Source organism: Dromaius novaehollandiae, chromosome 13 (assembly GCF_036370855.1).
Source record: "Dromaius novaehollandiae isolate bDroNov1 chromosome 13, bDroNov1.hap1, whole genome shotgun sequence".
Lineage (NCBI taxonomy): Eukaryota > Metazoa > Chordata > Aves > Casuariiformes > Dromaiidae > Dromaius > Dromaius novaehollandiae.
The window spans coordinates 12,847,343-12,873,892 of NC_088110.1; the positions used below are offsets into that span (position 1 = coordinate 12,847,343).

General features: G+C 36.0%; 1 protein-coding gene and 1 long non-coding RNA gene across 6 annotated transcripts in view; one reads left to right on the top strand and one right to left on the bottom strand.

Moving 5' to 3' along the window:
• Positions 1–24,893, top strand: ZNF507 (zinc finger protein 507). 5 transcript variants are annotated; one of them, XM_026109526.2, is made up of 9 exons: positions 6–60; positions 984–1,026; positions 5,016–7,144; positions 8,136–8,241; positions 13,827–13,941; positions 16,511–16,615; positions 20,507–20,641; positions 20,787–20,836; positions 20,918–24,893. In XM_026109526.2, exons 3-9 carry the CDS (start codon positions 5,021–5,023, stop codon positions 21,148–21,150), a joined length of 2,868 nt encoding a protein of 955 aa, XP_025965311.1. In that variant the 5' UTR covers positions 6–60; positions 984–1,026; positions 5,016–5,020; the 3' UTR covers positions 21,151–24,893. The 5 variants fall into 5 exon arrangements, with proteins under 5 accessions (XP_064375710.1, XP_025965311.1, XP_064375709.1 ...); XM_064519640.1 differs by having other exon boundaries at positions 1–187; positions 20,787–24,893; XM_064519639.1 differs by having other exon boundaries at positions 20,787–24,893.
• LOC112988795 (uncharacterized) overlaps positions 1–26,550 on the bottom strand; it is a 47,818-nt gene that overhangs the window by 17,628 nt on the left and 3,640 nt on the right. Inside the window, exons 2-6 of the long non-coding RNA XR_010391443.1 lie at positions 7,330–7,428; positions 3,900–3,937; positions 2,215–2,285; positions 2,040–2,133; positions 772–818 (exon numbers count right to left, since the gene is read on the bottom strand). This is a non-coding gene — a long non-coding RNA (uncharacterized LOC112988795). The remainder of the gene's footprint in view (positions 1–771; positions 819–2,039; positions 2,134–2,214; positions 2,286–3,899; positions 3,938–7,329; positions 7,429–26,550) is intronic.

Consider the following 26,550-nt stretch of genomic DNA (forward strand, 5'->3'; position numbering starts at 1 on the left):
CCCGCCCCGCGCGTCACGTGATCCGGTCTCCATCGTCGCCATCTTGAAGCGGTGGCCGGGGTGAGAGGGGGGAGGAAAAAGAAAAAAGAGAGATTAAAAGGAAAAAAGCAAAACCAAAAAAGCCCCTCGGCGAGGCCGGCGCGAGCGGGGAGCGGCGGCGCGGCCTGGTCGCCGCGGCGGCCGGCAGGTAGGCGCGCGGCGGCGGGCCCCGCGGCGCAGCTCCATGTGCGAAGCCGCTGGGCGCTGCTGCGCCGCGGCGCCCCCTCCCCCAACGCGCCCCCTCCGCCCGCGCGCCGCCGCAGCCCCTCCGCCCCCGCCCGCGCTGCCCCGCGGCGGGCGACCCGGGCCGGGGCCCCTGCGACACGGCACGGCACGGCGCGGGGGGGCGGGCGGCCGGCGCCGCGGCGGGCCCGAGGGTCAGGGCGCGGCCCGCGGGGGCGGGAGGGGGGCGCTGGGGCCGCCCTGCCCCGTCCCGTCGCGGGGACGCGGTAGCCGCCGCGCCGCCGGCGGAGTTTCCCTGCCCTCCGGCCGCGCGGCGCCGGCGGAGCGGCCCCGCTCGGCGAGGCGGCGGTGCGCGGCCGCGGCGCGCTTTTCCCCGGCCCGCGGACATCGCCTCGCCGCTGCCGAGGCGGGCGCGGCCGCCGCGCGGAGCCCCTGGGGATGGGCGGGACCCGCCGCCAGGCCGCGCTCGGTGTCGCGGGGCATCGGACCGGCTCTGCCCGCGACGGGGTGTAGGGGCGGGAGGCAGCGCGCTCCCTCGCAGCTCTTTACCGTCCCCCGAGAAACCCGGGTCGGCATCAGCGAGCATTCAACTGACTCTAAACGAAGAATGACATAACTTTACTCATACGCATAATCACCCAGCCCGGGGTTTACATCCGCCGCAAGCACCCAAAAGCAGGGCATCTGCAGGGACTCTCTCTGTGTCAGGTTTTCGCATAACAGTATCATATGGCAACGTTTCTCTTTTACGGTCTCTCTAGGGTCTTTTCTCTGAGTCTCTGTGCTGCTTTTCAGATGAAAAAGGTAGGGAAAATATTTGCCTATTTAACATTACTAATGAAATTTTTTAAATGGCTAGTATAGCTTATAGTAGCACCGGGGTCTTATAATTTTCCTTAATTCTTGCTTACACCAAGAATATTTCAAGTAGATATTATTCTTCGAGGATTACATGTAATGTAAAATTCTAGTCTGGAAAAAAAAAACACTTGTTTACTTTTCATAATGGTTCTTAAATGTATTACAGCCAGCATGAAACAACTAAATGTTTTTGTATAAGTAAACTGGATGATTTTCAAACAATAAGTAACTGAAATAACTTAATGGAAGTTTTGTTGAATGGAAGGCAAGTCACTAGTAACTGTATTATCATCATGTCACCTGATTACCATTGCTTCATTTAAGTTAAAGAATAAAGGACTGGAACATATTTCTGTGGCTTGCAGATATAATATGAAGAGGATATAATTTTTTTCCTAGCCACATAGACTAGAGTTAGTCATTTAGTACACTCTGCCAAACATCATAGAAACTAAAGTACCAAATGCACCTGAAGGCATCTACTTTCTATGTCCAAAATGTAAATACTTGGGTTTTTTAGTTTAACAGTAACTCTCTGGATACATACATTGATTCCTGTTAATAAGACACTGCTGAACTTGAATCACACAAACTGGCTATTTGGTATACTCTTATGTAAAATGATACCTTTTGTTTTAGAGATACATATTTTTTAATTTATATTTCCTCCAGTTTAGCTGCTATTTAAGTGTAGTATTCATCATCATTAATCTGCTTACACAGATTCAGTTAAAGGCATAACACCTTAGTTTGTTTAGTTTTCTAGTTCTCATGAATCTAGTTGGCCTGGGCTTTTATTTTTCTTTTATTAATTTTTCAATTTTAAATTACATTTTAGCCATTTCCAAGTAAATATTTTTCAAACTAACATTGAAAATAATAGTACCAAAGAGACATCTCTCTTAAGAATTCAGACTTGACAAATATTGCTGCATTTTCAAGTTGAAATACTTTACCTGACCACATGAAGTGCGAATGATACTAGCTGATTACATTGATAGTTCCAGTGCTTCTGTAATAGTTGAGATTGATCAAACTGGACAGATGTGGCTAGGAAATGAATATTAAAAATTGTTACAAACTCACTCATATTTGGAACTATTATTTCAATGAAGTGTTCCAAATACTTACTCTTCAGTGTGAATCTGAGTTCTTCCAACAGTTGGTGTAACTTTATAGTTCAAAGGAACTGTGTAGATAACCTGAATGGCAAATAAAGGCAATTTCAGTATTTCTGCTCAAAATTTTTCTTTAGACCAAAATTATGACTTACACTTTTGAATTATCACAAGAAAAAAATTGTAGCTGCCTTAAGTATGATAAATGTATACGACAAATGCCTAGAAAGTGTAAGCAGTGCTCTGTTCAATTGCATTCTGTTGCTGAATTTCTACCTTCTTTTGTGTATTATGAACCGTTTTCAACGCTATGCAAGTCTTTGAACATTCTGTGCTGTCATTTAATAAGATAAAAGGGCCTTATCCTGCAAATGTTGCCTGTGTTTAAATTTAACTCTGAGTAGCTCTACCAAAACCACATGGAAAAAATGGCATTATTTAAATCACACTTAATTTTAATAAGCGTTAACTTGGTTTACAGATCTTGTGTACTACATGGAAGGGGGCAACTGCACAAGTACCTTTCAAGACTTGTATCTACTTTAAACAAATTCTTTAAACCTTGATTTCTCTTTAAATATAGAGATCTTGTCACAACTTGATTTTTATTGGTAGAAATTCTTATTTCTCAATGTGAAACAATTACAGGTTATTGTATGTTTTTCCTTTCTTGATGGATCAAAGAAAAATCTACATATGTGTTCAGAAAAATGTCAAGGTAAAGATTATGTTCACCATCAAAAGATGAGGAAATATATTACCACACAACTGTAGTTCTATGTATTCTTGAATTAGTATTTTTTAAATAAAATTCTTACAATATGAAGAAAGGGCTTCAGGCTGTCAGGCAAACTTCATTGGCTGTAATAATTAAATAACAAGAAGAAAATCTGCTTCTTTGCTATGCTAGGATAAAATATAGCAATTGTATGTTCTTGTGTTCAATAATAGGATTAGATTTGTTGCAGAGCCATAACATTTGCACTGTCTTCCTATATAATAAAGGAACTTCTTATAGTTTGTATTTAAATTCCAATAAATGTGACTACCTCAAGTTCAGAATATATAACTGGAAGATGCTTCATTTATACCCTGAACTGTAGCCTCAGCAAATAAGTCCTTGTATCTTGTGTTAACACTGTGCAATCACATGAAATCTTCCAGCATTATAATAAATGTTTCCCTGACACTGCTGTATCTCTTGTAATGTATTTCAAACTAAAAATTCTAAAACAATTTTTACATTTGACTAAACAACATTTCTATGTAGTGCCATGTTTGGCAACAGATTCCTCTGCTTCAGTTGTCCCTTTGACACGTCTACATGGATGATGGGTGCTAAGAGGCCAAGTAAACTGGCATGTACTAACAGCAGCCAGTGAGTTGATGGACTGGACCAGCTTGCATCTGGCTGGCTTGGAGTGCAGGAAGAGTGAGCTTAGACCTGCTGCCACCACATAAAGAGAAGCAGCTTATGCCTAAATCTACTTCAAAAAGTTGTGGTGGAAAAAGGGCACATTAATACCTGCTCTCATGTGTTTATGCAATATATTGCTTATTGACAAAGTAAGGCCTCTGTTGCTTTTTATTCCTCTTCATATGTCAACGACAATAATAGACAGAATTATCTACAAATATGTTCTCTTTTCTACTTAGGCATTTAGTATACAACTATAATATAAAAAAGAGTAGACTTACGGGTCTTAAGGAAGTTCTGATTTGGCATGCAGATCTTCCTTGCAAAAAAAAAATCAACTTGAAAAAACTCATGATAAATACTCAAAGATGACTGATAAAAGAAATATCTGGCATCTCTCTATGTTCTAAATTATATATTTTGTGGAACTTGAATAGGTTGTTTTCAGACATTTTTCAGAAGTAAATTCCACTGTAAGACTTTCTGCCAGACTCCCCCCCCCCGAGCCTTGCCCACATCACAAAATATGTTTTCATGTAAATTTATATGAATTGGCTTCTAATTTAACCTCCAGCACTACCACATTATTGCCTGTGGTTTATGGTTAGATGTGTTTTAAGGAAGTACAAGTGGAAATAGTTATTCCCTTTAGCTTCCAGAACTATTTTTTCCCTCAAAACAGAAAAAACTACTCTTCAGAACTTAAGTACCAATTGATTTTTTTCCCTACAATTAAGGAATTGTAGGAAAAGCTACACTTAATAGGTTCTCTATGAAATGACATTTATAATAAGAAGCATGACTTGATATTTGAATTGCCTTTAATATAGTCATAGCAAAATGACTAATGCAAGTGAATGCTAGATTTACTTTTTTCCTAACTTTTCAAAGAAGGATTTTGCTTATGTTTTTAAATTATGTCATTGCAAATTAATATTCACTTCAGACATCAATGTATCAGAATAAGTATGTTAGGAACACATTTTTCATATCATATCATGGCTTTTAAACATAAATATGCCAGTTACTACTGATTAGCATATTTAAGTGTCTAACATTCAAAGGTGTGGTCCTGTAAAAGAAATAGACAGTATCTGTAACAACTCTAATTAGCCTACACTTGAAAAATAATTATCCTGCCATTACACAACTTGGAGGCATGTAGTTTCAGGCTGTCTTGAAAATACTCTGTGCAGATGTATTGCATAGCATCTGTGCTGTCCACTAAATGTCCTCAAAATCTTTGGCTATTTATATTCTCATTCTGAAAGTTTTTATAAAGTTGGTGGCTTTAGGCTTCTGAATTTAGTAGAGAGAGAAATATAAATTGTACTAGATGCTGTATTTATTATTGTACATGTACATATTAAAATATTTTATTAAACATTTTCTTCTAGATATTATGGAAGAAGGAAGCAGTGTTGCAGTATTGATGCCAAATATTGGAGAACAGGAAGCTGTACTGATTTCTGAAACAGTCATTGGTCCAACACTGCAAAACAGTGAAGATGAGAGAAAATGTAAAACTGATCCACTAATCCATGTTATTCAGAAGCTAAGCAAAATAGTTGAAAGTGAGAAGTCGCAAAGATGCCTTTTAATAGGAAAAAAGCGTTCCCATCCTAATGCTTCTGTGCAGTCCTTTGACACAGAAGGTCTTTGTGAAATTCCAGCTAAAACAATTGAGCTATCTGTTATTGGTACTAAAAAGACTGAGGAGTTACAAGCAGATTATTATGTGACTGATTGTCTTCCACAAAGCAAAAAAAAGGTGACATGCTACCAGTGTAGTCTGTGTAAGTTTCTATCACCATCTCTCTTAACACTACAAGAACATATAAAACAACATGGCCAAAAAAATGAAGTGATATTAATGTGCTCAGAATGTCATTTTGCTTCTAAAAATCAAGAAGAGCTTGAATCTCACTTCCAAAATTACCATGAGAATGACAGTAAAAATAGCATCCAGACAAAAGCACAGCAATGTGTAAATGTCTCAAGTTCATTTTTGCAAGGGCCAGTGGAAGGAAGTGTCAAATCAGGGACTGATCAGACAGGAAATCTGGAATGCAAAGATAAAACTCAGCCTACTCGTGTGGCTGAAATGGGTAGGAGAAAGTGGTATACTTACGAGCAGTATGGCATATACCGGTGTCTAATTTGTCGATACACCTGTGGTCAGCAAAGAATGTTGAAAACACATGCTTGGAAACATGCAGGCGAAGTTGATTGTTCCTATCCTATCTTTGAAGAAGAAAATGAAACTACAAATTTGTCAGAGACGGTTGTAACTCATACACCTCACAGTATGGATGCAGTTGTTCTTTCATTGGAAAACAGTGAGCTAGATATCCATAGTGAACATTCTCTTCAACTTCAGATTTGCAATTCTGAGCAAATGTCGTGTAAATCGCCAGTAGGAGCAAATGTAAAAGAGGAAGAGGTGTTAAATCAGTCAATGGCACACTCTCCTACTACAGAAGTTTTAGAGGAGACTGTATCAGATACAGAACAGGATAATTTGATAACTGATAGCCTACTTTCATCAGCACAGAAAATCATTAATTGTAGTCCAAATAAAAAGGGTCATGTTAATGTAATAGTAGAGCGTTTGCCAAGTGCTGAAGAAAGTGTTTTACAAAAGCCTTTCTTGATGAATACTGACATTGAAACAGAAAAAAAATTAATCTCGGAGGGCTCCCATGTTATCTGTGAAGGACCTGAAGTTTATCGTTCAGATGAAATTCAAGAGGTGATAATAGGATGGAGTAATACTGAGAAGAAAGATAATGAGTTAAGCTCTAATAAAAACATAGCAACTGATGAAAATGCTCCTCCTGTACGAAGAAGGACAAATTCAGAGTCTTTACGGCTACACTCATTGGCTGCAGAAGCTCTTGTTACAATGCCTATCAGAGCTGCAGAACTAACAAAGTCTAGCTTTAGGACTTTCACTGGGGAAGACTGTGTGGATGCAGATACAGGGCAGAGAGATGCTGATGGGCCATATGCAGCTCATTCTAAAGTGGTATCCTCACTTAAGAATCCTTCAGAAGAGTTTAGTAGCTTAAACCAAAGTGACTGTGCAATAGTGGAGATAGATAAAGAAAGGCCAGAGTTATCGGAAGCACCAATTAAAATGGGCATTAGTATGTCACTACTCACTGTCATTGAAAAATTGAAGGAGAGGACAGATCAGAACGCTTCTGATGATGACATTTTGAAAGAATTACAAGACAACGCACAATGCCAAAATGCAAATGATGCAAATGTTCCAGGAAGTAACCTAGTAGAATATATACCTAATGTAGATCGACCCTACCGCTGTCGCCTCTGCCATTATAGCAGTGGTAATAAGGGCTACATAAAACAACACTTGAGAGTCCATCGTCAGAGGCAGCCGTATCAGTGTCCTATCTGTGAACACATTGCTGACAATAGTAAGGATCTAGAGAGCCACATGATCAACCACTGCAAAACAAGAATGTATCAATGCAAGCAATGTGAAGAATCCTTTCATTATAAGGTAAAGTTATTTCCTATGTCTGTTTATAATAGCTAAATAATCTGTTTGTTACCTTTTTATTACTAGTGATCCCTCTTTCTAACTTAATTCAATCTGACACCCTGGCTTCATTGTCATTACAGTTGGAGACTATTGCCTGGAGCACTTTCCAAATATAATATTCTGCCATAATTATTCTAACTTACCCACTGAAATAAGCTTGCTTCCTCACAGAAGTTATTTCTCTTGAGAACCATCTTATGGACATATTAATATCCTGTTGTTGTTCTACCAACCTGTAGTAACTAAATGAAGAAACGGAAGCATTAGAGAACTTAAAAGTTGAAACTTTAAAAGAATGCCCAAACATGCCCACTAGTTGTGTGTGCAAGAGTAATAGTGGCATTTCGAGGCAACGTGTGAGAATCTTTGAAATAGAAGTTCTTTTATTTCTTCCTCTGTTGCTTTGTTAGGATGGACATTCTGCAGAACTTAGATCTGAAAGATTATGTACAAGAGCAAAATAATGTACTACTTTCAGTTTTATAGTCTCCATTTTTAACATTAGTGCCTGTGAGTACATTCCTATATGCTCAAGTATGCTGATTTTACACAATAGATAGCATCAGTATCTGGTCTTAAAACTGAAACTGTCATAGGCAATGGTAGTGCAGGTTTTCCCGTATGTCCTGTTGTTAGGTCCTAGTTTGAAAAAAATGAATATGTAATGAATATGGTCATTTTTCTAGTGAACAATTTTTTTTGATTAACATAAATCATATAGTCACCTCATAATCTCTCTCATCGGTCCTTTGTTACAGTATTAAAGTATAGTTTAATCCATTTTGTTTGTAGTAAAATTAACTGAGGGGTAATCTGTACGTATGCTAATGTATGTTTTATAATAGTTGTCATGAAAACTTAAGTAATAATTTTGCAAATTACTGCAGTATCTGAAGTGACCCCTGTATGTTTGCATTATGTGTTTAAACAAAAGGAATTGTTTTTTCAGAGCCAACTGCGAAATCATGAGAGAGAGCAACACAGTCTTCCAGATATCTTTTCAACAGCTACATCTAACAAACTAATAGTTTCCAATGAAGTAGATGAAAGAGAAGGTACTGTATATATTTTAACTTAAAATTACAAGTTACTCATGAAATTATTTCTGTTTGCTGTATTCATAGGCTTACTGTTTTTAAGATCTCCTTTAGACTAAGTGTTTTCATGCCTGTCCTTAACGTAAAGGAATGTTCTTTTCAGTTTGCAAAACTTCCTATAATTCTCAGTTTTGAGATATCTTACTGGCATTTGTTGGTAGGTAAAACATTTTTTGCCTAGTTATATCTTGGATTTCTTCTTTTTGAAAAACAAAATTTTAAATACCTGCAGATAACAAGCAGTATACAGTATTGCTCTGACTTTTTTTTAAGAAAAAACATTTTTTCCCTCCATTTACCAGCAACAATGTTTTCTGAATTGCCTAGTGTAAATACAAGAAAGCCTTGGTGTTTTTTTTAACTCACTGTGGTAACGTAGTTTGCTATCACCGTATACATACAATGTAATTTTGCATTCCATGTTTAGAAATTACTGTTTAATTGTGGTAAAGTCCAAAATGAGTCATTTGTTTTAGACCTAGAGAGGCAAATGTAAGGGGTTCTAAAAATGCAACCTGTATCTGTAACAGTTGCCAGAGTAGTAGTAGATATGCATTTTCCAAATTATTGTTTAACTGTGTATTTGCTTATAATTTAATAGATTTTTTTTTAAACTTAATGTGTTAAGATAGTGAAAATCAGCCAAATTTTGAAGTTTAGGGAAAATGTGGTCTTAAAATGCTGTGACTGTCCTGGAGCCCCAATATTTATTATTGCAACTTGTGTGCATCCTCTTCTCTGGTGAGTTAAAGTTCCTGATATTATTTACAGCGCTTATATTCTGAAGGGGAACACTGTAATTTTTAGTACTTTGCAGTTTTAGAGCACCTTTGAACAACTGTGGGCTGAAATATTTCCCGTTTTATGCACATAGCTCTTTTCTGTCCTATGGTCTCTTGTTTGTTTAGATAGCAAAATGCGTACTGTAATGTAGTACTTAGATTGCAGTTGAAATTTGTGGGTTCTGCTCTCACCTCTACAGTTGATCAGGGAGTATGAAAGTAATCATTGAAATTAGTGCGATTACTTGTGAAAAAAGGTATAACCAGCATGAGTAAGGATGGATGGCTCGAACTATTAATGAGTTGTCCAAAGCAAAATACACATCAGGATAAAATGAGATCCTCAACGCCTGACTTCTGTTCTATTAGGTCACGCTGCCTCTTTCTTTGGCTTTCAGTGTACTAGATAGAAAATTAAAAGTTAGTTATCTCATCAGCCTCAGATAAAATGGCCCCTCCCAGCTCCTTTTTGCTCTCATCAATGCAGAGAGCATTTAGACTTAAATAATTCAGGAAACTAGTTTGTAGTGCTTATTACATACGTATGACCTAAGCTTCAGACAGCCATAGGCCTTCTGGGGACGCAGGGGGAGGCAGAACATAGGCTAAGGAGGGTCTACTGGTAGTGAGAAAGTCACTAAGTATAATCTTTTTTCTTTAGAAGCACTAGCTTAAATGTTTTAATGAAGCAATAGGAAATAAAACATTGTTAGTTTAGCTAGTTACAAATGTCTGTAAGCACAGCTCTGACTATTACTGCTGACAATGTCTGTAATGTTTTAGACCAAGTTTTTTAAAGATGACTTAAAGGAAATAATAAAGGAAATAATAAATTCCTCATAAAGGAATATGTACCTTGAGACACTTGAAATATGTCAGACTTTCAAAATATTGTACCTTTTGAGCTTAGGTCTTGTTAAGGTGACTGAAAATCAAGATGTCTAGCTGCTTTTGAAAATGCTACTTTTTAAAAGAGTAGTTTTAGAGTTTATGTCCTGATCTTGTCACTTCCATGAAAGAAGAACCCCCTCCTCACAAAATCTGCCTGATTTTGATTTAATTACTTCAGTGATTTTTTTAGAATAATTTTTGTTCATTATTATCTTATAAAAATGTTACAGCCATGCACCTTAATTGAATTTTTACTCCACATCAAATTTAGTAATATGGCTTGAATGAAAATAGCTCTCCTTTTAAACTTTTATTAACTTATACTTTGGAATGCTTTAATTATTTCAGAGCCAATTTATAATCAAATTGCGACACCACTGCAGTACAGCGATCTCTTGTCAAACAGATGTCATCCCTATAAAGCGACACAAAACAAAGAAGTTTATGGCATAGCATCTGTTTATGTGAAAGATGCCTGAGCTGGAACAGTTTCATTTCTTGTTTATGAAATAGTTAGTCCTAAAAGTCTCTTTATTCATCATGGTTGTAGAATAAATTAAAAGGGAGCATTATGACACTGAATATGATCAGATTGTAAATGTCTAATAATGAAGGAATAGCGTAATAAGCAGCATTATAGGAGCACCTGTTACTGCTGCTAGAATAAAGATCTCTCATTTCCGTGTTTACTTTTAAGAGACCTGATATCATCAATCCAGAAAGCTAAAAAGCCCCCACAACCAGAGGAAGTAAGCCTTTTGGGGGGTGTGGGGGGAGAACAACTGCTGTTTCACTACAGCCAGAGAGGATATGATATATTATAACTTATGTGCATTTTGCTGAAATAATAAATCTAAAGTAGTGATTGGTATAAGTAATTGCTCCTAAGTGTGTGCTATGGGTGGTTAGCCACTTGTAACCATGCAATAGATGATATGTTTGCATAATGCTTTTAGAATCTCATTAGATATTTTTTGTTTTAAGCTGCCTACCCAATAAAATACCAAATTCCTAACAGAAAATACATTTGAAAACAGTTTTTTCTAAAGCTGCAGAATTTAAGATGAAAGAACCATTCAAGTAGAGCATGCAATAGCCCAACCTTCACACAACCCCGCTCTACTATAGATCTGCAGCCCAGTAAGTGTCTTTGTATTCATCTGAGGTCTTCTGCATAAATGTGTATTCATAAAAGCATGATTGTAGAAATATAAATTCTTAAGTCTGTAAGTATATATTTAATACTGTTTTTATAATTTGTCATCAGAGAAAATTTTTTGAACAGTAATACATTTTAAAAAGCTATATGACCACAGAGTAGGAAAAATTCTGATATATTTTGTTTTGAGAACTTTAAGGTTGAATTGCAAAGAGTGCATATTATGTATTACTTCTGTATTATTTTGTTTTTATAAAAATGCCAGAACAGTGAGCAATTCGTTAAGTTTTAAAGAGTGTAAAATATTTTTTGTTATCTTTGCGCACACACAGAATTATTCATTTGTTTAGACTTTCTTTGTATTCAAATTGTCATTTTATTTTATATTATAATATAAATGAATATGATATATTCTTCAGAATAAACCTCTGGTAATATCAGCCTAGAGCTCCAGCACTAACTAATTACTTTGCATCTTGAACCAAGAGTGCTGATTTTTAGAGTGGAAATTTAAGTAGTGGTAATTTTTACTTACTGTTTAAGTCACTGTATCCCTCCAAATAACATATTTAAAACATTTTGACATAACACAACAGTGGAATAAGATTGAAGCAAAAAGTTGAACTTCAAAATATCTCCTTAAAACAGAGTTCTACCACAAACAGACTTAATTTTTACTTTGATAATGAAAAGACTCAGTCTGGGTTGTTGGAGCCCAGCATCATCAAGAGGAAACTCCAGAACAAAATAATCTTTATAAAAACTGTTCAGTTTTTTGGATTGAGGAGATGGAACTTCTGTTTTCAAGATAAATGCTACATTTCCTCTTTAATTTGATCCGCTTTTCTCATCTCTCCTTTCTTCAGCTACAAAGAATTGGGATGCAGGAGGTGATGAAGGAGAGGGTTTCAGTCAGTTTTTATTACTCCACACTGGCAAGAACTTTGTGGTATTTGGACCTAAGCAGAGATATGTCTAAAAAGTCTACTTTCCATCTTTTTTGAACAGTCTCTTATTTCAAAGTTCACACTTATATTTCCTTTCAAACTGTGCAGTCCTAACAGCGGCAGGCCATCCTCTCAGCTTGCAAGGGACCTTCAGTGCTCCTGACCTTAACAAGCGTTTAACAGAATTGTTCTTCGGGATTCAGAATACAGGGGTCAAATCTGGGAAATCAGAACTTTTATTCTGTGGGGAGAGAGGTTATTTTTGGTTTGGGAAGGAGCTGGGAGGGCTGAGAAGTAGATCACTTGTTAATATTATCAGAGTTCTTAAGGCAATATCTACAAAAAAACCACCCAGCTAATATCTCCTTTTTTGTTTTACCTAGGATCTTCTAGTCTATTCTAGTAGTACTAAAACCCCTCACAACACATACTAACAGTTTTTTTGTACTGGTGTTGTACTTCATAGGAGCATGAAGAGTTGCTGAAGTCGGTTCTTGCAAGATTTGAGCTTTACTTTGTCTCCCCTACATAATATGTTGAATTGTGTATTTATTTTGATTTTGGCATGTAATTTAACAATCATCTTTTGCCACCTGAGAAATTCTGCAAGAATCTCTATCAGTTTCTTCAAAGCCCACATACGTTACTGGGAGTCATGGCCTGACCGTTCAGTCAGCTAATAAGAATTTGGTGTAGAAGTAGGGTGAACTTAAACACCTTTCTTACACATGGGAAAAGAAAAGTAGAATTTCAATAACTTAGGCTAGTGAAGAGGTAGAATGCAGATGCAGAAAGAAAAACCTTAGGTCTTAGTTTCATGTTTCTTTTGGCAGTAGTGCTGATTTAAGCAGCCCCCATCTGTTTGTCCTTCTTTCTGCTATTCCTCATTTGGGAATGCATGAAGGCTGCATGATAGGCTAGAGCAGAAAAATGACCTGCATTAAAAATACCATCTATCCTTCCAAATGTTAATATTTTTAACCCAGATCAGTTCCCTTACTCAGCGAGGGAGCAGGAATAGGGCTTTTAAGGCCTACGCAGTCACATCCCAAAATATTCAAACTGTGCGCTTGCGGGCACACATTTTCCTATGTTAAATTAGTCATTAGCCTTTGTCTCTGCAACCATTAATTTTTCAAGAGTCTCTTTCATTCTGGAAAAGAAAAAATGATTTCTGTTGCAATTGCTTTTTAGTCATTTGGAGAAGTTCCAAATTATTTCTTAATACATCTGGTCAGTATCTATTTTTTTGATCATCTCAGATCCTTCTGAAAATGGTTGTGAGTGTATCTGGATGATAAAGAGTATTTGAATGCTTCAGGAAGCCTTTTGTTTTTCTTTTCTATGTTTGCCAATTGGAAACTTCTCCTCTCTCAGACATCTCCTCTCTCGCCCATCTTTTCCTTTGATTTGATCCTGCAAAGCAGTGAAAGTCCTGGTTTCATCATTTAGCACCTTATACTATAACATGGGATTTTGACCTGACCACAGTAACCCAAGAAGGGAAGCAGCTGGATGGTGAGAGAGAATGCGCTTCCCTAAAATTTTAGTAATTCCAGTAAATGGCAGGGAGAATGCAGAACAGCATGGTAAATGAACCTTTATTATCTCTATGTCCATTGCCAGTTTGCTCCAGATACTGAAGTATCATTTTTAAATGTTAATTCATGTTTCATAATTCAACTGTGTGCTGAAATTATCATCTGAGAATGTGTTAAAATGCTGAGTGTATCTCTCTAAAGTTATGTATTTTGTTTTGTATAGGAAATAAGGCTTCAGTTCAAAAACTGTATAGATGTGATGTTTGTGACTACACAAGCACAACTTATGTTGGTGTACGAAATCACAGACGAATTCATAACTCTGATAAGCCGTATAGGTAAGTGTCCCAATTATTGCTGACTAATGCTAGGCTTTTGGTCTGCTTGTTTTAACAAGGTTACTTCCTTGCTCGTGCAATTTTGAAGATATTGTTAAAGAATGCCAGTTTCATAATTTTACTGCAAGGCACTGCAAAATTGAAGGGGCCATGCTGGCTGATCAACTGAAACTATGTAATTAAGATTTGGTGACTTTTCCAGGATGCATCTTCAACTGTAACAGTCCATGGCTAGTTTTCAGTTTGAAGCATCCAGATGTGGAAGGGGAAATAATTACATTGTAATATTGATCTTTGACAGAAAACAACAACATATCTAGCAAACTCCTTGCACACTAAGTTCATTTTGGATTTGCTTTATTGCAAGGTGTTCTCCATTATCATATTGCTACTTCTAACGCTTTGTTTTAAAGCGGCAGGGCAAGCAACCATGTTCACACTCCTTAGTGGAGGAAGAAAGAGGAGTCAAGGAATATCCATGATGTATTGGCTCCTACAGGGTGTGGCAAAATTCTGCTCTTTGTCTTGCCTTAGTCCCCTTATTTCTATCAATATTAACACACTCATTTAGGATCAGATTTTATAAACTTTCCTTCAAAGACATTATATAGATTTATATAAAAATGTTGATACCTAAAATTAGTTGTAATACTACTGTTCAGGTCCTCAGAGGAGGACCAAAAATCATGCATTTTTCTATTGGTTTCTGCAAAATTCCTTCAAATTCAATCTATTCTTATACAGGGTGGATCTCTGTCCCTCTCTAGTGGCTAAAAAATAGATCTGAGTTAGTAAAATTTTGAGCTAATATACTTCTGTCTTTTTAGTACAAACTCTGGAAACACATCTTCACACCTTGAAACCTTGTGCTCAAAAGGGGATTTTCCCTTTTGAGTAAATAGCCCCACGAGATATCCTGTATTTTGATTTTGGGGCATGATAGGGATATATATGATATATATCACGTTATATATTAGTATTATATACTAATACTATATATTAATACTGGATATTAACATGATGTGTTAATATATTATTTATATGGCACCCTAGGTACTATATACATATATCACATTACATTATATATTTATATTCTATATTAAATTATAATATATGTGCTCAGAGCACAAGTATGGAATACAAATGGATTTTTTTTCTCCTCAGAATCTTCCCCATTGCTATCTTTTATTGCTTAGTGGAGCTGGAAGAACAGATACTGTAGAGCATCTTGGTTTTGGTGTAGCTGTCTTGAGTGGGTGTTTAATAGCCTGTTTGATTTAGGAACACATGAAAATTTTCAGTTCAAGGTATAGATTGCTGCATAATAAATTTAGGCCTACTGATCTGGCTTGCTTTTCTTACTAACTTTTCATGGGCTTCTTACACATATCTGTAGAACTGGCAGAATACTCAGGCCACAGCCTAAGAAACATAAAGATCCAGTATTTATGGTATTTCTTCTTCTGCCTTCTTAAGCCTTTCATAGGATCAGAGAGCAACCTACTATATTGCAGCTATATTTCTACCTGTAAACGTCTTTTATTATTTGTTTGACAAAAAAACGCTGGAAATTAAACTGTATAGTTTCTAATTACTATGTACCTATGGCTAAAATTATCCATTTTGGTAGTAGAAATCTCAAATCAACTATCCCGCATTCTCCAACTTTTTCACACTGTAGTCCAGACTTAGTAAATTACTGAGTATCTTATCATTTCAAAATGAAACAACTAAAGTCCTGATAAACAAGCAGAGTTTTAGTTGAGCTTGATGGCTCCCATTATATTTGTTTTTCTGTATTATGTATAGGAAGCTTACCTGCTAGTATATTGCTATTTATGCATAGCATAGTATTTTGTGTAATACTTTAAGATCTAAATCCAGGGACCTAGATCTAGATCCAAGCTGTTTTATGTATCTTTTTTTATACAAAATGCTGTGACAGAAGTCAAAAAATAAAAGTTTAGACAATGTGATATGTTATTGTCTTAGGGCACTTGAATCTTAATTTGTTGATCTTGTCCCTGACTTCTATTTGAACTAAAATGCTCAAACATAAAAGTTTTATTACCAATAGTTTGGCATTTAAACTGTCATGAGAAACATTGCTGTTGCATTAAGTAGAACTTGTATTCTTGAAGAATAAGATCCACTTTGAAATGCACCACATCCCCTATAGCTCTTATGATTATATTCTGCTTTTGCATAACATAGCCAAGCAATTTGTATCATGGCTGCTTCAAGAGCACTCAGATTTGATTTAGGAACATTTACTCTCTTTTACTTAGTGATGTTTGCTAGCTTCAGTAGAGGTGCACAAGATGGATTTCAGGACAGAACATGCTCCATATGCCTAGTGATCCTTGCTCAAAGGTGCAGGGGTTTTTTGGGTGCAAAAACCCCCCATGGTCCAAAAATGGAAAGTTAATGTTACCACTTGGACATCTGTAAATGTTGTTAGTCTTCACTGTAGTCTTTCCAGATACCTTTTTATTCTCTTGGATTGTTATTTGTGGAATAGTTTTAGCAGTTAATTATCAGATTAGTTTATCTGTTTTTGTCTCTTTAGATGTCGAGTATGTGACTTTGCCACCACAAATATGAATAGCTTGAAATGCCATATGAGGCGCCACCCCCAGGAGCATCAGGCAGTGCAGCTAATGGAACAGTACAAGTATGTAACAGTTCTAATTTGACAAAAAGCTGTGATAGTAGTGATTTTTTTATGTTGTGAAATAAAGCAGAATTCAGATTCTGTTCTTTTTCCTCCTAGATTCAGTCTTTGTTCCAGTGACTTTTTTTTTTTTTTTTTGAGAGAGAGAGAGAGAGAGAGAGAGAGAGAGAGAGAGAGAGAGAGAGAGATTGATTTAATATGGCATTCCTAGATGATGTTTATGCTAGTAAATTAAACATGACTATGACCTCCCTTTGGTACAGTATTCCACCCTTTCTTTCCAAAATGGGGTAGTTGCATATAAACTGCCTATTGCAAGTGGTTCTGGACCATGTTAATTACCAAAGCATGCCTGGAATTGTTTGGGGAAATGCATGTGCCAAAACCATGCTGGGGCACCTCTAATAATTTAGTATTACAGATTGTTAAATTGCAGTGCCCAGGAATGTTCTCTGGCTTTGTTTAATATCCTAGTCTAGGCACAGCCTTTGTGTATACATACTAGTTAGAATCCAGATTTGCATTGCAATGCCCTAGTTAAGAATTAGTATGAAGGGTCATTATGTTTAAGTGATAGTCTGTCCATTGATATGTTTTACATATATATATGTTATATAAATACATATCAGGAAAAGTTGGCATAAAAATGGGTAATTGTTTACTACTAATTTGCAACAAAAAATAAAAACATGGAAAGGAAAAAAATTAGGATGATTCTGAACATTTCTTGGGAAAGAATTTTAAAGGAAACAGGAATAATCCAGATAAAGTACATTCACATATGGGGTTTCTTCTCAAGAAAATCTGATTCTGTAACTCCAAACAAAGTCCTTACACTGCATTTTTTCCCCAAAATGTATTAGAAAGCAGCACTAAGTTCTGTGTGCTCTGCTGTCATACTTCACACACTATCACTAAGTACTCTTAGTATTACCCAAGATTACTGCAAACCTCCACACTTTGGCCCCCGTGTCCCTGAGGAAATACTCTATCAAAAGCTGCAAGATAATTATTTCCTCAGTAGAGCAATTTAGGATACACTTGCACAGTATAGTTTAATAATTCAGCATAGGTCAATCAGTAGGGCAGATCATGCTATAGAAATGAAAGGAATCTACTACTAAAATATAAAACTCAATGGAAAAATAATTTCTTTTCTCTGAGAATGTCTTGCATATACTGTAACTATGCAGCAAATTCAGACTACGGGTAGGAACAGGTATTCTCCTAGTTCCATAGTTTTTAATTGATATTTCTTTTAAAAAAACTACTTAAGAAAACCAAACTCTATAGAACATTGAGCAACATCAGTAAATTGCCTTCACTTCCATTTCTGCCCTCCCATTTTAATTTCTCTATTTCCCTCGAGATCATTTTGTTTAATATACATTGTATTATGGATGATGATCATAAAGTAAGTGCGTGCCAGTCTAAAGTAGTCAACAGCATTAAGCTCATGATATTGTCCTCAGCAAAGTAAATCTGATTAGTAAATTAGCCAAGTAAATTAATGTACTTCAGAAAACAAGACTTGAATTAAGGTGGATAAAAACTAACAATGAATTGTTGCTTCCTTCATTTTCTATCAACCCACTGACCAAGCTGTGTTAGCAATGTAGAAAAATTATATACCATCATAGACATATACCAAAAGACTACTGGAATACATGTGCATATAGATTCAAATTAGGATTATTTAATGACTTGTGTTATGCAGAAAATCATTTTGGCCTAATTTTATCCATAAGAGGAATTATAAGGTGTTTTTATTTCTTATTAAAAATGATGGCATTATTTTGTAACAGCCTTATTAGACATATTAAAATTCTCAATCTGAGGATGAACTTGCATATATTTGAAAGCATCCATTTTCTTTATAAGGCTTCAAGTTGCAAGGAAGAGGAAAAAATAGAATAGTACATTCCAAATCAAGTAAGAGAGACAAGTGAGCTAGAAGGACATACTATTCACTAGCAGAATAGGATTATCTTGCTACGTAAGCAAGGTAATGTACCATGCCTTCACATAGCGTATCAGATTTTTGCTACTCTCTACAATCTTCTGCTGAGTAGAAATAGTTTCTTTTATGAGATTATTTGCTAGGCATTTAAGTCCTAGATCCTACTGTCAGTAGGAGCAGTGGTAAAGCCTTACTGAATTCCAGTGTTTAACACTGGTTTATGTAGTTTCTAAGTCCCAGTTTTGAAAAAGTTTTCCTTAAAAAAAATTAGAAAAACTGAACTGACTTAAACAACTTAGACGACTTAATTAAAGTAATGACCTATTAAAACTACTATAGTAGTTGTTTTAACAGATTCATCATAATGTAACATATCAGGAGACCACATTGCTTGAGCTGAAAACCATTTTGCTCTTATTGAGGAATGAGATAGACTGAGGTAGATTCCTAGTTATAATTCATTAGAACTAGGTCAACTTGGATTTCTAAAAAAAAAAAATTTGATCCTAGTCAAACTCCATGTGATTTGAAAAACTGAAGACTTCCGAAATAGCAGGAGCTCATTTTTACCATGAATACTGTTCAGCTCTGGAGTGATGTCATACACTGTCACTTATCTGCTTCATGCTGAGGTGACCAATTTATCATCTTGGAAAATGCTTTTAAAAATCTCTACTGTTGTATATTCATGTATGAAAAAAGTGCTATGGGATTTGATCAGTCTTCAGTTATTTATGTCTATAAATATACATCTGTATGCAAATAAAGTTTCTTTTTCAAGATTTTTGAACCATCCAGCCAAATTCTACAGGAGGAACAAACCTTTCTATTCAGCTTTATCAGACCATTCCAAAAAAATTGCATTTTCTATTCAATTGTGAATTCTGCTACATGTTTATACCTCAGTAGTATGAATTTGCAGCTGTTTTAGAAAGAGGGATTGGAGTATTGGGAAAATGAGAGAAAGAAATACCAAAGTATTACCTTTATTAAACATTCTTGGTTGCGTTTCATTTACTGAAGTATATGCTAAAATCTTTCTTGTTTCTGCAAGAGGTAATTAGGATTGCATACATGAAGACCTATATGCTAAATACTGTGAATGTAAATTAAATTTAATGGGACAAAAAATTGCTTTACATCTAAAACTTGTAAAGCATTTTTCAAACAGTGCTTTTCCTGAAAAGATGAAAGATTGTTTAATAATTAGGATTATTTCAGATGGTAATCTTTTCTGAATTCTATGTGTACAATTGAAGAACAAGACAGCATATAACTATATAAAATTTTAAAGGGAGATGGGAAATTTATTCTTACAGTACCCCAAGCTGATGGAAAACTCTCTAGACAAATCATTATCCTCAAATAAACTAATACATGCTACACCAAGAAAGACTTTATTAGTTAATTTAAGTTTATCAGTGCTGATCATACTCATACAGCATCTGCCTGATTCAGAACAGCGGCAGAGAGCACCTCACTACCAGCCTGCAAAATATCGCATAGACATACTCCTTGTTTCTGCAGTTATCAGTACTATTGCATTTCTGCCGTACTTAAACAGTTTCAACAAACCAAACATAGGATTTTAATTGTTTAAGAAGTCTGAAAAGCTAAGCTTAAAAATTCTCAGAACCTTTTAACAGTGTACAATTCAGAATGAAACTGCAAACTAACATGACTAGGTATGAAACTTGACAGAAGGAGGGAGAGGGGGATTGACATGTTTCGTTATAGTAGTATAAAACAACTATTGTGGTGTTATTGTCCTGAAATGAGTAAGCAGAATTTTTCCCATTGTGTGATAGGAGAAGAAAGAAAGAATGTATCTTGCTGTTTTCTGGTCCTTTTGGAAGAACTAGTGAATTACTAAAATCGTAAAACTTAATTGCTATATGTTTCGCTTTTTCCTTCTCTACTTTTTTTCCTAGATGTTCTCTTTGTGGATATGTATGCAGTCATCCTCCCTCCCTGAAGTCCCACATGTGGAAACATGCAAGTGACCAAAATTATAATTATGAACAAGTGAACAAGGCTATTAATGATGCAATTTCACAAAGCAGCAGGTATGTCAGTTTTACTTTCAAGCCTTATCAGCTAGAATTTTCAAAGGATCCAACTCTGATTCAAAGAAAAGTTTCTACCAAGAAGCAACAAAAAAGTATGTTTTGAAATCTGTTTCATTTTTTATTTTTATTTCTATTACTTTAGGTTTCAAGGACAGCTTCCTGAAAAAACCTTACTAGAAGGCAGTGATGAAAGTACAGTACCTATACTAGGAATTTCAGACAACTTGGTGTCTTTTACAGAGTCTATTAACCAAACTACTAATGAAATTTCAGGTTCTGATGAAAATGAAAAACCTAACGTGATGAATACCTCATGCAGCTTAGAAAAGAACTCCACTCTGCCCCATCTTGGCACAGAATACTGTGTTCTTCTCTTCTGCTGCTGCATTTGTGGGTTTGAGTCCACCAACAAAGAAAATCTGTTGGATCATATGAAAGAACATGAGGGTGAAATCATAAACATCATTCTAAATAAGGACCACAACACAACTCAGAGCACAAACTAGATGAAGGAGTAAGTTAAAAACAGGATTTCCTAGAGTGGATATTTTCTATCTTTACTAATTTTGCCTGAGAAACTTGCTAAAGAGAAGAAATGCAAGCAAAAGTTGCTGATTTCTGAGCCCAGTTCCTTGTTTCATTAAGAGAACATTAGCTTAGCCAGAGACAGATGAATCATTTAAGAGATAAATTTCAGGTGTGGGTAGTAGAACAATCCATTTAAACCTGTTATTTCTCTGTATGGTGCCAAGAGTGTGTTCTTTAATTTTTTTTTTTTTAATTGTCAGGTACTAGTCCATAATAATGCATTAGTACAGTAAGTCAAAACCCAAAGGTAACAAAAAGCTTTGTATCAATTGAAAAGCTTTTTCTCTTCCTTCCTTTTTTGTTGTTTTGCAATATTTGGACAAAAATATTTTTACCCTCTTTTTTTAATTTGCAAAAGACAGATAGACATTTTACAATATGATCTTATAAACATATTGCCTAGATTTTAGAAGGCAGGTAGAAGGGAGGTGGGTGAGGGCACATATGTGTGCTTGCATGTGCACATAGGCATTTCATTCTCCCAGTCTATTTTAAGGCCTTACAAACTCTAAGTCTTCTTCCTGAAAAAGATTGGTATCTTCTGTGTTGATTCAGAGCAGCAGGAGCTGAGTAGCCTAGAAGCTTTTTGCTAACTATTTGGCTGGTTAGATCCTCACTAAATATCTGCCATCTTTTGATAGATACAGTCTAAGTAAAAGTGTGTAAAGGATCCTTTATTATAATATCCTGCTGTTCATTAATGGCTTTCTTTACACACTTAGCGAATCCTATTTGAAAAAACAAACAAAAGAAAGCAGATCATATGTCATTTTAACTTGTGGTGATTACTTTGTGGTACACATGAGCACCATTTTTTTTAAATGAGAATAATTAACAGATATGTAATTGCCAAGAAGAGATTTTTAAAGCTACATAGATTCCTAAAGATGTGGATGAGTACAAAGTGGGATTTTGAGAAGTGCCTACATGCTTTGGAGTTCTTTGAAAATCCCACTCACTGTCCAAAATTCCTACTTGTCTGGCTGTGCTGTATCTACAGAAATAATTCACTGAAAAATACAGTAATCTTCCTGTAGAATGTTCTATTTCAAAATATCAAATATAAAATATGGGAAACAATATTTTAAGTAAAAACTGGATCCAGTCAGTTGTAGAATAAATTTTACTAGTGCATATAGTATGGATTCATAAAGGGAATTAGGGATTACTTTGTTTTCTAAGAAACACGTAGAAATCTCTCCCTTTTAAAGCCTTTAGCTTCAAAGATTACGAAACTGATCTTTCTTACAGTTTCAGCAATTTGCAGTAGAAGACATCTGTCTATGTATCAGCTGGGAATATTATTACACAGGCTAATTACCTGGCAAATTTGTTGAGATTATCTATGAAGTCGGCTACTTAAATTGTTTGAAATACATGCTTCCTACTGAGTGAGGTAGTAGCACTTCTGAAGAAGCCCTTTAGCAGCTTGATTGAAACTTTCTAGTCTGGGCATTTAATTCTGCTTTTAAAGAATGGCAGTTGCACAGAAGCACGCCTAGTTCATGACATGGTAATGCAGTTACCTGTGTTTTAGTTGCTCATTGCTTAAAAAATGACTTACTCTTAGGAAAAAAAAATAGTATTTTATGTTTATTTCCTATTTATATATTTCTGCTAGCAGAAATAAGCTGCAACTATAAATCTAAGAAGGTGGCATATGTAGTGTACAGTCTATTGTGCTATTGCTGACTAAGAGTGGCAAACGAGAAAACAACAAAAAAGTCTTGTTATAACTTAATGAAACAGCACAAAATCTAAAGGCCAGTGTAAAAGGCACTAAGATTCCAAATACATTTGGTGATTTTTAAAGTGATTTCCTTAAGCATCTTCAACTTGTTCTTTTTTTTAATCTATCATTTTGTTTATGAATTAGATGATTGCAGAAAGTACACATTTTATTTTAAAATTGGTCTGGATCTAACGTCAAAGCATTTTTGTGTCAGAGATATTTGAGATACTTTACACAGAGATGTGAACTCAGTATACATAACTCTCAGTCAAAAGCTGGGTTTTTATAGTCATACAGGTGGATTTTACATTTTAAAATGATGATTCATTTTCATTTTCCATCTCTAGTTGAAACTGAGATTACTTTTAATGGGCTATTGTTATTGTCCTATTGACACAAATATTTTATTTTCAATTGAGAATTCATGTGAAAGCAGTAAATTATTTGGAATTTATCTGGTCTTCATCATTCAGAGAGCCCATTTACTGAAAAATTCAAAGGTACAAAGAGATCCATACTAGTGTTAAACTACCGATCTGTGTTCATAGAAACAGTATTTTGCCACATTCTTATTTTTCAGTAAAAGGATAATGTATTTTAAAGTTGCTATGCTAGTGTAAAAAAAAAAAAAAAAAAAAAAAAAGGAAAAAAACTTGCATTCATAAGCTGAGAGGAAGATGGCAATGAACCAAGACTTACAAAGCAAGTAACTTTGAATCAAAATTAACAGTTTTGGTGTGTGCGTGTCGTCCACACTGCAGTGTTAAGTATAACACACCAAGATTCATTGTAATGGGATTACTGAGCAGGATGCATCTATTTACAGTTTTTCTTTGCAATCTTGTTGCTTTTTTCAGTTTGAGTATGTGTTACTATAAAACAGTAGAAAGTTGGTTGCCTCTGAAAACTCTTACCAGTCCTAACAAATGCCAACAAATAATTCTTCCCCATCTGCACAGAGATTTTACTGTCTCCATGCTGCTTGCCATTAGTTATCCATTCAAAAATCCCATGGATTTTATCAGAAGTTCTGCATGTGAAGTAATTATAGGCTCAATTTTTGAAAGCAAATTATTCCTCAGGATATCTGCTTTAGAAAGTGTGTGGTTGGCTTGGTTGCATGTTATGTAAGGGTTTTTCAAGCACATTTCCAGGTTACCAGCACTGCAGTCTCCCCCTTTCTTTAAGTTTTTAAAATATTTTAGGATCTTCTGTCACAAAACTATCAGTTGATCAGGAATTCACTTGCTGTTTGCTTTAAATAGATTTTTTTGGCATGTGAACTGTAACTCTCAGTTTTGACTTTACATGCCTATAGTTCTACTAAAGAGAAGACTTCACTCATACTAGACTATACTGACAAATAGGTGGGTATTTCATCTTTCCGACTTATACTTGGCCTGGAAAAATAAAGTGGTTTTCAGTCAGAGTTACTGTATTTTCCTCTTTCAGAAGCACTTATTTAATCATTTAAAAAATGTACAGTTGGTGCTCAAAGTAACATTTGTTAAGATATATTTAATATAAATTTACATTTGCATTTGATATTCATGGACATGGGTACATGTATTTTTTTAAGAAAACATATTGTAACACTATGGCACTGCTTTTATAGCCAAAGTATAAAAAAAAATTTAGAAAACTGACATGTAAAGACTGCAGTTAATTCTGATGCTGTATCTTATTAAATAGGATGACTTTCATTTTATAAAATTATCCAGCACATTAAGCTGCATGCCTTAAGCTCTCTCTAGGATTGTGTTCCTGATAGAAGACTGTCTGTTTGGAACTATGAAGCAAAGTCTGTAGTACTACTTTAACTACCTTCTGAAATACTGTACAATGTTAGAATAATTTATTTTGCTTTACAGGAGTTTGTCACGTATTGACTTTAATATTGTATTTTGGTAATAAACCTTTTTTGTTAAATGTTGCAGTCACTTTTTTTGACTTGGATGAAATATGATTATGACTATGGGAAAACACTGAACTACTGTTTAGAGAGATGGGTCTCTGCTTAAATCAAGACGTATTTGGAATATTTTACTGCCATTTCTCACTCTTGTGTCAAGGTAACAGGGTGCTAATACTGTTAATATAAGTTTTGTAAAAGTAACTGTAGTAATGAGATACAAAAACATTAAAACAAGTCAAAATAGTAGTAAGTCTGGATGCAGTTATGATGGAATGATGCTGAAAGAACTGTACGTTCAAAATTCATAATGAAGCTAGTGGGAATTTTGCCCCTGATATAAATGGAGTGAAAACCTTACACAGCTTTTTTCAGGTAAGCGGTTGACTCTTGCTCATCCATCATATAAGCTAAAACACATTGCAACCTGAATTTAACGTATAGCATATTTCTTGGCCTTGCTGGAGCTCCCCCCCCCTCCCCCAGCCTCTTTCAGGGAAGAGGTATAACTCAGTTGCTGACCAAGAAAAGAAAGGAGAAAGTACCATCAGAGTACCATTGCTGGTATTATCATGGTTTACATGAACGGAGTATCTTACTTCCTTTTGTTTGTTACAATTACAGCCCTGTGTCAAACACCTTAAAGTAAAAAGCTGGAACTGCAAAAGGGTTTAGTTGCTATGCTACAGAATGCTACACTGTGTAGCTTTTTCACTTCTTCTCTAATGTAAAACCTGCCAAAAAGTCTCTGGAGTAGGAGCTGGCATCCAGGTACTGCCCCATTCACTGGGCTAAAATACTATGCTCGCTTTGGCTTAATAAACAGAAGAGCCTCAGCAGAAGTTATTTCCACCCATAAATAACCTAGTCAGGTGATCCAACTGGCGTCCTAAAACACCACATCTGATGTGCAGCACATTTCCTTCCTGAAACAGTGTCTTACAGCCAACTTCCTCTGCGCTAGCTGCGGCCAGCCCGAGCTGGGCGGTCGCTGCCAGCAGAGAGGGAGCCATGCCTGCCCCTGGGAGCCGCAGCTTTTGCAGAAGTGGGACTGGACACACAGCTGTTTGGGATAGAGCTGCACTGACCTGCTTAATAATTTGCAACACACTTCTGGGGAATTAGGAGAAATGGATTCGAATCCTGCCACACAGAGGTGGGATTTGAATCAGTATGTCTTATATGTTTGGCAAGTATTTATAGACAGAATTATTGCATACACATTAATGCAATACACCACTGCTCTTCACAGCCCCATATAGGCACGTCTGTAAAACAGCTGTCAGACTGGGCCCCTCAGAAAGAAATAGCGATAATCCTGACTATTTAATAAATATTGGCTAGGCAAAAACCTCAGAACTGGCAAAACTGAGTCTGCCCAAAAGCAAAAATTCAGGCACCTGACAAACTGTAATGTTGAAAACACACCTACACATCTGACATGCTTGCAGCACATCACATGGCAGCTGAACGGAAGCTGAAAAGATAGTTTTAGACTCAAAATTTACTCAGGCAGAACTTGAGTCCTCTTGTGTTTCTAGTTCCAAATACCTTTTCTGCAGTATTCAGTCTGACAATCCAAGAGAAAACACAAACACGTAAACAGTATAAAGCAGCTGAATTTAAAGTTTTAACAACCATTTTCTGTACACATTTGGTAGATGGTTGACTAAT

Bases quoted from the DNA above. Each gene is read 5' to 3' on its own strand.
- ZNF507 (XM_064519640.1), top strand. From the start codon at position 5,021: ATGGAAGAAGGAAGCAGTGTTGCAGTATTGATGCCAAATATTGGAGAA. The intron at 7,145-8,135 runs GTAAAGTTATTT...TTGTTTTTTCAG, and splicing joins AAGAATCCTTTCATTATAAG to AGCCAACTGCGAAATCATGA. The intron at 13,942-16,510 runs GTAAGTGTCCCA...TTGTCTCTTTAG, and splicing joins AACTCTGATAAGCCGTATAG to ATGTCGAGTATGTGACTTTG.